This window comes from Myxine glutinosa, chromosome 2 (assembly GCF_964187855.1).
Source record: "Myxine glutinosa chromosome 2, kmMyxGlut1.1, whole genome shotgun sequence".
Lineage (NCBI taxonomy): Eukaryota > Metazoa > Chordata > Myxini > Myxiniformes > Myxinidae > Myxine > Myxine glutinosa.
Window position 1 is genome coordinate 39,412,312 of NC_136262.1, and position 12,105 is coordinate 39,424,416.

General features: G+C 44.8%; 1 protein-coding gene across 1 annotated transcript in view; it reads right to left on the reverse strand.

Annotated features, from left to right (window-relative positions):
* The window catches only part of LOC144890767 (adhesion G protein-coupled receptor B1-like), an 80,540-nt gene that overhangs the window by 28,310 nt on the left and 40,125 nt on the right, over nt 1-12,105 (reverse strand). Inside the window, exon 2 of the mRNA XM_078772586.1 lies at nt 8,941-9,099. Coding sequence (XP_078628712.1) covers nt 8,941-9,099 — 159 coding nt within the window. The remainder of the gene's footprint in view (nt 1-8,940; nt 9,100-12,105) is intronic.

The following is a 12,105-nucleotide window of genomic DNA, read 5'->3' on the forward strand; positions in this document are numbered from 1 at the left end:
GCTAATCCTTATAAAGATTTGCAGGTGCGTGTGGAGAGGAGGATCCCAAAGGTGAGTGTGAGTGATCCCAAAGGGCTGTGTATGGGGCTAAAAGATTTTGCAGGAGAGTGTTTGGCGCGAGAGGGTTTTTCGCGCGGTTGGGATCGAGACAGCACCCGGGCGTTTGTGGAAGGTCCCTTGTGAGTGGTGTGAGAGAAAATGGCACGCGTGTGAGAAAAAAGTGTGCGTCGAAGAGTGAGTGTGTGACAGAGTATGGGAGTGATACCGGGTGCGAGAGCGAACGCACGTCGGAGTGTCTGTGTGATGAATGCGACACAAAGAGAGAGAGCGATAGAGTATGGAAGTGGGAGTGATTGTGACACGGAGGGCGAGTTGGTTGTGGTGAGTGTGAGAGAATGCACACTTGGAATGGTTGAGCGTGTGCGAGAATGTACACCTGAGTTGGTTGTGGAGCGCGTGATTGGGTGTGCGACGAGGGATTGCACACCCATGGTTGTTACAGAGGATGTAACCGAGGAGTTGGCGCGAGGAGGTGTGTTAATGAAGTGTGCGAACGCCGAGTGTGCGCCAAGGTGTGTGAGGAGGTGTGCGGTGGTCAGGTGTGTAACGAAGTCTATGAGCGGAATGAGTGTGCCTGGGTGGCGTGCACGGAGAGAGAGTGCGGTGACGGAATGTGCGGAGTGTATGGGGACACCTGGATGTGTGAGTAGGAAAAGGAACGTGTGGTGTGAGAATCGAGCATCGACGTTGACCGGGGCAGCGGTTAGGCCGACGTATAGCCGACGCGAGCTCTCGGTCCATGACGGGCTTTGTGTGCTGCGGGAGCCGGCCGGGATCGTAGTCGCGTCGCCTCTGCTCGGAGTGCTGTGCACGACTCGGGCCGGGCTCCGCCCTGCACGGTCGATTCCGCGCTTTGCCAAGCAAAGCGGGCGGCCCGGTTTGAGGGGAAGGAGAGGGGGTCGGAGCAGCGCCCCCCTGTGGTGGCGGCGCTCCTGCCGGGCAAGGCTGGGCCATCGCGCTTGGGAGCGCAAGGCCCTGCGTAGGGATGGTGCTTGGAGCCTTGGCCCGACAAAACCTCCTCCCCTGAATCCGAATGCCGGACGGACCCAACCACAGGAGACTGACCATCCGCACACATAGCCGGCTTTTCGAAGCCGAGCTGTGAACATGCAATTCCCGCACCGAGGCTCGTAGTTTAATGGACTGATGGTAGTAGTGATAGTGATGGCGAATGGTAGTTTTACCATTCGCCTCACGTTTGTTGGGCACATGAGCTATAGTTTTATGGGGTATGGCGGTGAAAACCTAGCCAGGGAGGGCTTGGTTAATGTATAGGGAAATAGCTGACCATAGGTAACATTAGATTTAAGTAGCGACATTGATACCTGTAGTGGGGACGCAGAATAGATTAGATGGTTGATAACGACGAGGGAGTGCTTAGTATAAGGGAAGACTGGGAGCACGAGTTTCAGAAGGGAGTAGTTAGATCAGATGATGCAGTGCGGTTGTAGTGAGGATGATGGAAATGAGGAATTGGTATGGAAGTTCTTTGTGGTGAGCATGATGAATGGCATTGTATTGAGTGAATGGCTTGCAAGGTGTGCAAGTGGAATACAGGTGTATGGAGAATGGTTGGAAGGAATAGATGGTCTGGAATGAATGGAGTACGGAATGGATGGTGTGGAGTGAGTAGTGTGGAATACATGGAGTGGAGTGTATGGTGCGAAAGGGTGAGTGGGGGAAGGATGGACCCCCTCACGAGTACCCGGGGAGGGTAGTTTAAAGTTAGGTAGAGGGAGTAAGTAAATTGTGGTTGGATATTGGCATCTGTGGTGCGAATAGTAGCAAGTGGTTGCTTTGAGTGGGTGCATTAGTGGAGTGAAATTGGCTGGGCGTGTGGCCTGTTAGTACGTATGGTTAAATGGGCACTCCGCCACTGTTAGTCTGTCGGCCAGGTGAGGCCGCAGGTAGGCTCTGGGAGCCAGTAGAGTTCAATGGGGCCCGAGGATCCAGAGGACGGACCCGGGTAGCCCGACGCCAGAGAGGGCGGTAGGGGGTGAGAGCGCCAGAGGGCCTTCCCCAGATAGGTTAGGGTAAGGAGCAGGTAAGCTCGGGAGACAACTGCAGTGGCGGAGGTGTGCAGGTGAGCGGACATGCTGGGAGCGCCACACGACCCAGCCCGGAAATTGTGCGAGGGCACAGGGAGTATAATCGGGGGCGTGAGACCCCAAATTGGTGAGCACCACAGTTTGGTCAATGGGAGTTGGTTTTTAGAACCACATAGAGTAAGATGGCCAATGGCTTGGCAGGGAAAGACCCCGGGTAGTGTAAAGCCATGCACAGTGCAGTGCATGGCATGACCTTTCCTCTTTTCAAAAGTTCTGCTTTTGTTTCCCAAAAAGACAGGTCCTGGGTGTAGTTTTGTAAATAATCAAAATAGTAGTCTTTCAATAATGCTCCCCACCGTAAATGTTTAGTTTGAAAATTAATTCCGCAATTCGGTTATTCTGTGGGCGTGAGTCTGTTAGGTAGAATGCAACGCAGCAGGCGGGACATATCTAGTTTTTAAAATGTCGCACTCAGGGTGAGGTTAAAAGTAGAGGGTAACCACACCTGAGTGTCACACTAAGTTAAAGTTTTGTCGGCACGGGACGTGCCTGGAGGAGAGACGGATGCAGTGTTACGGTTTTTAGAACCTTCACTTGTAAAATAATAAGCCTTGTAAATAATTCCCTGTAAATATCCCCATCTTCCAAAGGTCAAAGGTCGCACCCGAGCTAGTCCATTTTGCAACACGTAGGACACCATAGGACCTTCTTCAGTTATTTCATTAGTATGTGTTTCAGGTAAGGCTCTGTTTCCAATAGTTTGACTCTGCGTTGCATTAATCAAATAACCTAGGCCCCTTGTTCAATCCCGTTCATTTTGCGGCTGGCCCCTCTCCAAATTGTATTACGCGCCTCTGCCAGTCGCAGCCGCCTCAGCGCTGGCTCCAAACGTCATTAACCACGCGGTCAAGCTGGAGAAAAAGGGGGAGGAATTGTCGGAGCGAGGCGTGGCCCCATCAACGTGTCACAAAGGGAGGAGCCGGTGAACCCTCGTGACCAATCAGGGCCGAGGCGTGTTCACCGGTAGGCGGACCTAAAAAGCATGCGGCTTGATACGCGAGGGCGTAATAAAAGCGTTCGCGTGGGACTACTTCGAGAGATGAGCCAGGGAGAGAGAAGGAGTCGAACACCAAGAGATGAGCCAGGGAGAGAGGAAGAGTCGAACACCAAGAGAGAGAGACGGTGAGGTCGAGCAGAGCAGATGAGAGGCAGATGAGACGAGAGCAAAGAGAGAGAGAGAGAGTCGGTCCGCTACCACGACGACACGAATCACGCTGCTTGCCGGGTTTCGCCGCGAACCAAAGCGTGGACCGGAGCGGGGCGTGAGCTTGGAGCCGGACCTCGACGCCTGAGCCATCTGCCCGGACCTTCCTTCCCTGCCATCTGCCCGAACCTTCTCTTCCTTCCTGCCATTCCCCTTTTCGTGTAAGTCCGTTTGTGTTGTCCTGGGCGTGATATTTAAGAGTGTATAAGATTGCCCTGTGGCTGCTGCTTCTTCTTCTTCCCTTGTACATGCCTTTCTTTCGTTTCCTCTTCGGGTTTTTGGACATAGTTAATAAATTATATTTGTTCTTCCTTACCTTTTGGTTTCCTCTCATCCGATCGTCTTCGTGATTTCTCCATCAAGTACCTGTGGCACGATTAGAACCGCTCAGAATCGGGTTAGTCTTTTTGTTAACGGCCCGAGTCGCAGCTCGCTTCGCTCGGCGTATCCATTAACGCTGCGGCTCGGGTGGAAATTATCTCCTCGCTTACGGTCGGTACTAGTAAGCAGGTATTTGGGACTTCATTGACCACTGACCCTGGCTACTACCGACCGGAAGTGACGTCATAGTTTCCTGGATCGGATACGGCCAGCTTAAAGGACAAGGGGACTAACCCCCCCTTGGTAACGGGAGTGCCGTACCCCGAATCCGCAACAATATATATATATACATATATATATATATATATATATATATATATATATATATATATATATATATATATATATATTGTATATATATATGTATATATATATATATATATATATATATATATATACATATATATATATATACATATATATATATATATATATATATATATATATATATATATATATATATATATATATATATATATATATATATATATATATATATATACGTAGTGTGTTCAAAAAGTATCCGACCTTTATTTTTCGTGCGTAAAAAAAAGAAGCTAGGGAGACGTTGATTGGTGCACGTATGTAGGCGATCCTAATGCACACGCGTGAATTTTTTCCCACCTGCAGAAGCTGTCATTCGACGGCAGACCGCCGATGAGTGAGGACATGTAAGTGAGCGCTGTCGGATTTTCGTTTTTGACAAAATGACGGAAAAACTTGAACAACGCTACTGCATCAAATGTTGTGTTTCATCAAACTTGCATCAAAACTGCAACTTGGTTTCTGGGTCGTACCCATAAACCCAGGACTCATCGCCAGTGATCACTGTGTTGAGGAAGCTGGGATCGCTGTTCACAGTCTCCAGCATGTCCTGTGCGATCTCCAAACGGAGTTGCTTCAGCTCAATCGTTAACAGCTTTGGTACGAACTTCGCTGAGATTCTACTGAAGCCCAAATCCTCCTTCATAATGGAATGAACGGTGTTGAATCTTGTGGATTGTTTCCACTTGAGAATCGCCAAGCTTTACACAAAATTTGATGCAGTGGCGTTGTTCAAGTTTTTCCGTCATTTTGTCAAAAACGAAAATCCGACGGCGCTCACTTACATGTCCTCACTCATCGGCGGTCTGCCGTCGAATGACAGCTTCTGCAGGTGGGAAAAAATTCACGCGTGCGCATTAGGATCGCCTACATACGTCCACCAATCAACGTCTCCCTAGCTTCTTTTTTTTACGCACGAAAAATAAAGGTCGGATACTTTTTGAACACAGTAGTATATATATGTGTGTGTGCTGTCGAATTGTTTATTCGCGACCATACTAAGCTTGTTAATGAAACCATATTAAGCTTTGCATAATTCATGTCTGTCATGTCACAGGGTCAGTGTGGTTCTTTGGTTAAATGTAATATTCCTAACTGGAAACCTCCTGACTCGTGATCAGCATGGTGGAGACAATGTGCTCATATGGCAGGCGACACTTGTTGCTGGCAGGTCGTGCAGCAAGCAATGTGATGGGACTCGATTCATGCGTTGCTGTCTCGTCAATTTAGGGGGTGTGATATATACATATATATCTGTATATATATTTTATATATTGTATACATATATCAGCCGTGCTGGCATGATGAGATAGCAAGGCACAGGTCTAGTCCCATAACAGCAAATGCTGCTTGACCTATGGGGGTTATCCCTTGACCAAATTCTTTCTCCCTGTGGGGGTTATCCATGCCATGTGTTTTTAAATGCTGAGTGTCAAGCAAGGCAGCAACACATACAAGTTTTAGTCTTTGCTGTTACTCGGCTGGTTTGGGAATTGAACCGCTGACCTCCTACACTCAGAGCTGACGCTCTATCCATTACACCACAAAGTCCGTTTGTTCATTTAATTTGAAGTATACAGCTGTTTGATCTGAGAATAGTATAACACCTTATTGAACTCTTAATAAAGAAATTTAACTGCAATGAAGGGGGCATTGTAGTTGTTTGATATATACCTATGGGTTTCGTCATTGCAGAAATATTTCATTTTCCAGAGGGAGAAATCCGAGCCCTATTTGGGCATCCATTGCACAGTTTGCTAGGACTTTGTATCGCAGCCAGTCAAAAAGATATTGGTTCACGAGTTATCAAGTGACCACTATATTCGTCATGTGTGTGCGTCTGTCTGTGTGTGTGTCTCTCTGTCCGCAGCATAACTACCTGATGATATCATCCGATCTCGATGAAACTTGGGTGGGAGGTTGATATCATGATATAGTTGTGTCCTGCCTAGAGTGGGCGTATTGCGCCCATTGTGGGCGGAGCCACGCCCAAAAAAGATGTCTTTTTAGGGGGTAATCCATTTCAATTTACATCTTCTCCGAGGGGTTTGGTGGAATCTGACAGGTGTTTCGATATTTGGTTAGGCCAATATCATGTGTCTAGCCCCACGGAGCTCGACTTTTCATTTTCTCTCTTTTTTTTTTTTTTTTTTTTTCACCGAATTTTCGGTATTGTGAAGCTAACTAAACTCATAACTGATTATACATTATTTTCTATCTCATTTCAACGTCAGTAACCTTCGTTTTGACATTTCCGGGCCTGTTTCGGGTTATAGTCCGTCCTTTGTCATTGAATACCGCTCGCTCGTGAACCATCGTCGTCTCCTGACTTGTTAAAGTTAGTGGAACGTCTCATTTTTGATGCCGTCCGTGAAAGGACCAGACCCTAAAAACAGCATTAGCTGCTGCACAGCTACCTACAGTATATTAACGCACAAAGTGCTGGATTTACTGGTTAGGAGGCCAGAAATGATATTTTGTCATTGGATTTTCTCCACCAATTATAAGCAAGCTTTCGTAAGTTACCCCGGGTATTATGCATTGTAATAAAGGTCATGATTCGTTCTTTGGTTTCAGAAAACTTTTTTTTTTATGTATACGAGGTCGAGACTCGTGTAAGAGCTAACATTGATCACAAAAAAGACAAACTGACACATAAAACATAAAAATACGACAAAGGAGGCCGGAGAACAAGATGGAGAGCTGGGACATCAGGAGATCTGTGGGAGGGAGAGGGCTTGGGGGGTAGGAGGCATGGCAAGGGCAGGAGGAGGCATGGAAAAGGGGGGGGGGGGGGAGGGGAAAAAAAACACATTGGATCTGGGGTGAATTAACGGGGGTAGAAAAGATCAAGGTTTTGGATGGGGGAAGACAAAAGATGGTGATGAACAGCTGTTTTAAAGACCTGGAGGGAGGAGTGGGATTGAAGAGAGTGAGGGAGTTTGTTCCAGAGGCAGGAGAAAAGAGGAATGAAAGAGTGAAGGTGAATAGAGAGTCTTGATTTTGCCAGTTTAACCATGAGAGGGAATTGCTGGCAGATCTTGTGTGACCTGTAGGAATATTTGGGGGACACAGCACAGAGAGAGCTGGGGGGGTGGGGGGGGCAAGGCCGGAGAGGAGTCGATAGAAGACAGAAAGACCACCAACCTGCCTGCAGTGAGTGAGTGAAAGGCCCTCGGAGTTAGCTTCATCGCGGGAGATTACAATGATTCTGAAAGTTTTGGTTTCAACAGCGTGAAGCCGAGCTAGGTGTGAGGCAGGAGCACCGTCCAGAGGGGAGAACAGCATTCCATTGAGCTGCGGATGAAAGCCTTGTACGTGGTGAGGAGCTCAGGTGTGCCAAGGAAGGACTTCACACAATGGAGGATGCCCAGTCGGCGACTGGCTTTGGAGGCCAGCTTGGAAATGTGGTTTTCCCAGGAAATATCATGGCAGATAGTGAGACCCAAAAGCTTGAATGACAGAACTTCTTGGAGAGGATTGTTCAGAAAGTGGATGGGAGGGTTGTCCACTCGGTCTTTTCGGAGAGACATTGTAAGAGTGTGAGATTTGTCGGCATTGAAAGACATGTTCCACTTGTTTGACCAGTCTGTGATTTTGTCCAGGTTTGCAGAGAGTGAGGAGGCAGCGGACTGCCGATCTCAGGGATGAGGTATGGAGTGGCAGACAGTGGAGTCATCAGCAAAGAGATAGAGAGGATTTTCCAGAGAGTCGGAGAGATCATTGATGAAGACCAGAAAAAGCACAGGGCCCAAATTTTAGTTTCTACGCTTCAGAAAACTTTTTTTGGCAATCTTCCTTTTATGTCAGCTCTTAAGAGGTAGACTGGCATTGGCAAAAATAATGTTTAAAAGAGACGAGAGAAGCAATGATGGGCTATTTTGTTTGTGCAATAAACAGTTCTGTTCCTGCCACTCTCAAGTCATACAGTGCAGTACAATACAGTACCATACAGTGCAATACAGTACAGTACAGCATGTGGAACAGGTTGGCTTGTGTTGAGGAGTTGAGGGTGCGTTGGATGGTAAAGCGGTTATATCAGTGGCGGAGCCTCAGAATCCTAAAAAATCCAGCAAAGTAATGAATATGAGGAACTGTATTGTGGAATGAGAATGGGATGAGTTTTATGGGCCTTGCAGATGCACCATGTGCTTAGCATGTCATCTCTGGTGTTGTCCTGGTTTGTGAAATGGGCTAAATGTACACATTATGCAAATACACATGATAGCATTCGCTCCTGAGCCCATAGCTCATGATGTGGAATCCCCAAGTTCAAATCCTATACATTATATACATGTATGTATTTGTCCATAAATAGAGTAGTGTCCTTTTAATTCATATAAAAGTACACTGATGTCTCCTAACGTTTTTATCCTTCGTGTGATACATGTACACGTGTGACGATGAGCCTTCGATCACTGTTATAAATAATTAGATAATTGTGGAAAATATACTTAAATTTACTCAATCTCTCACAATTTAAAGATTATGATGAAGTGGTATGTTATGAAATCTTCTTCTTCATATTTCATCACATGGTAAAAATAGAGTTTATATGACTGTGGACATGCATGACAAAAATTTATCTTATATTTCATGAAGCCCTTTCATATTTCAGTTTATTTTCACTATTTTCATGATTTATGAAGGGATGTTTTCTGTTATTCATAAGGATCTCGAACCTCCTTCATAATTGACCACTTCATTCAAAAGAAAATCTAACAAAGTTTAAAAGAAGTGTAGTTGTTGAAAGCCTCCCACACCGCACGCCTGTGAATGTGGCCTTGTTAGGATGTGCAGGGATTTGAATCACTTCAATCATGTGCACGTAGGTGGACAAGGCCAAACCCACAGCCACTGTACCTTTGCATCGTTGCTTATTGCATTCTCGGCCTTCTTCTTCCGCTCCGGGACAACGCATGAGCCTAGGTGACAGAGAGATACATTTCCGGCGGCGGCTCTGAATTCCTCCTCCGCAGGTCCTCGAGCAACTGGACCAAAAAGACCATGGGGTCCATACGTCTGTGTGGAGGAGATAGTTCAAGGATCATTTAAATAATTAGTCGACAATTTCAAGCAATGAAGCACAAAGTATTACAAGGAAATTCAGATATGTGATCGACTCTTCCTCTCATCAGCATTCCATCACATCTAAATCTCAGTTCTTTAAAGAGCAACTGGGACCCAATCTTTGGAGTGAAAATTATGCCAAAGAGTAAACATATCAAGCAGTATATCACTGATGACTCCATTGTGGATCCAGAAAAAAAAAACCTTCCTAGTTTATTTTTCAACTAAAATTTTCACTTTTGTTTACTGATGACATTGGCATGCACAAACGTGAGTTTAGACTGGGGTTTCCATTTAAAATGGAGTGAAATTGTTTTGTTCTGTTGGAAGAAAGAGTGGGAATGCTTGGAAACTTGGGCAGCAATTATCATGCCCCAATATATTTAATCTACTGTTATGATTCTGATGTAAAGCTCTATTGCTGAGAAAGATACTTTGGAATAATTGAAGTACCCAATGTCTGCACTGCCTACTTTATGGAGAACATATTGTGGAAATAGAAAGAATAGACCACGGATCAAACAAAAACGATTCTGAATAAAAAGGCTGTGTCATTCATTCCTTTTAAACGCTGCAATTGAATGCTCACAAACAAATACAATGCTGGAATATCGTAATGCAAAGAATTTAAAAAACACCAAGCACACACACACACACACACACACACACACACACACACACACACACAAACACATACACACAAACAAATACACACACACACAAACACACACACAAAAACACACATCCGCACACACACACAAACCCACAAAAACACACACACACCCACAAACACACACACACAAACCCACAATCACTAACACACACATAAATACACACACATAAATACACACACTCACACACACAAACACACACACATAAACCCACAAACACTAACACACACACACACATAAATACACACACACAAGCACACAATCTTTGTCCAGAATACATTCTCGTTTTTAAAAACAATTACAGTTACAGATTTCTTCACCATCTGTATTTTCTTAATCACTGATCATGAATTAGTGATGGCATCCAATACAGTGGTCTGTGCAATATAGATGTGTGTTTCAAAAGACATCAGTCGCAGCATCAGAGACAGCTCAGCTGGAAGAAATGGCCGTTCTGCTGTCAAAGTGCAATTCAAGCCTCTCAAATTACCCTGCAAGTCTTTGCTCTCACTTTCGGTTGAGCTGTCTCAATTATCCTCGTCCTTGGACCCCAATCAAGAACCATAACCTCAGGCTCACAAGCCACTTGCTATGAAAGGAGTAGGAAGAGAAATAAAACTATGTTCAAGGACAGAACTTACATTTAGTTTTCCCTGCAAGGCTGATGCACTTTAAGCTGTGAGAGTAATAGTCTTCTGTTGCAGGAAAGCATGAAGACATCTGTGGAGTCTTTGCAAAGAAAGATGCTTCAAGATAGAAAGCCACTTGAAAGTGCAGGAAATCAATGAAGCTATAAAGATATTAAACTCGGCCTTCCTTGGAATGTCCCTTGTGCAAGCTTGAGTTATCCTACCGGGCCTGCCCCAACAATTTGAAGTTAGCCAATTGCACAAGCAGATGCTTAGTCTTCCATGGCCCAGTGGACTTGTGGAGATAGACTAGGAGGGAGGAGAGTGAAAGAATTGCATTTCCTCTGGGAAATCTAAGGTCAAGTCTTTGGTGGTGGCGACAAAACAAACAAAAAAAAAAACCGAACAACTGCAGGAAATTTTAGGAGCAGCTATTTTGAATCCCAGCAGCCCTTATCACCTTCTTAATTGTCCCTATTCGGTCCAACCCGCACATAGCAAGCATGCAAATACCTCGCATGTGAGTTCAGGGAGGTCTTAGTCCTGAAAACAGTGGACGAAAAAAGGCTAAAACAGTGGACTAAAAAGGCTAAGACAGTGGACTAAACAAAGGCTAAAACAGTGGACTAAAAGGCTAAAACAGTGGACCAAAAATAGGCTAAAACAGGATTAAAAAGGCTAAAACAGTGGCCAAAAAGGCGAAAACAGTGGACAAAAAGGCTAAAACAGTGGACAAAAAGGCTAAAACAGTGGACTAAATAGGCTAAAACAGTGGACTAAAAGGCTAAAACAGTGGACGAAAAAGGCTAAAACTGGACTAAATAGGCGAAAACAGTGGACTAAAAAGGCTAAAACAGTGGACTAAAAGGCTAAAACAGTGGACGAAAAATAGGCTAAAACAGAGGATTAAAACGGCTAAAACAGTGGACAAAAAGGCTAAAACAGTGGACAAAAAGGCTAAAACAGTGGACAAAAAGGCTAAAACAGTGGACAAAAAGGCTAAAACAGTGGACAAAAAGGCTAAAACAGTGGACTAAAAGGCTAAAACAGTGGACTAAAAAAAGGATACAACAGTGGACTAAAAGGCTAAAACAGTGGACTAAAAAGGCTAAAACAGTGGACAAAAAGGCTAAAACAGTGGACAAAAAGGCTAAAACAGTGGACAAAAAGGCTAAAACAGTGGACTAAAAGGCTAAAACAGTGGACCAAAAGGCTAAAACAGTGGACTAAAAGGCTAAAACAGTGGACTAAAAAAAGGATACAACAGTGGACTAAAAGGCTAAAACAGTGGACTAAAAAGGCTAAAACAGTGGACTAAAAAGGCTAAAAGAGTGGACTAAAAAGAACTAAAACAGTGGACTAAAAGGCTAAAACAGTGGACTAAAAAGGCTAAAGCAGTGGACTAAAAAGGCTAAAACGGTGGAGTAAAAAGGCTAAAATAGTGGACCAAAAAGACTAAAACAGTGGACTAAAAGGCTAAAACAGAAAAGGCTAAAACAGAGGACTAAAAGGCTAAAACAGAGGACTAAAAAGGTTAAAACAGTGGACTGAAAAGGACTAAAACAGTGGACTAAAAAGAACTAAAACAGTGGACTAAAAAGGCTGAAACAGTGGCGTAAAAAGGACTAAAACAGTGGACTAAAAAGGCTAAAACAGTG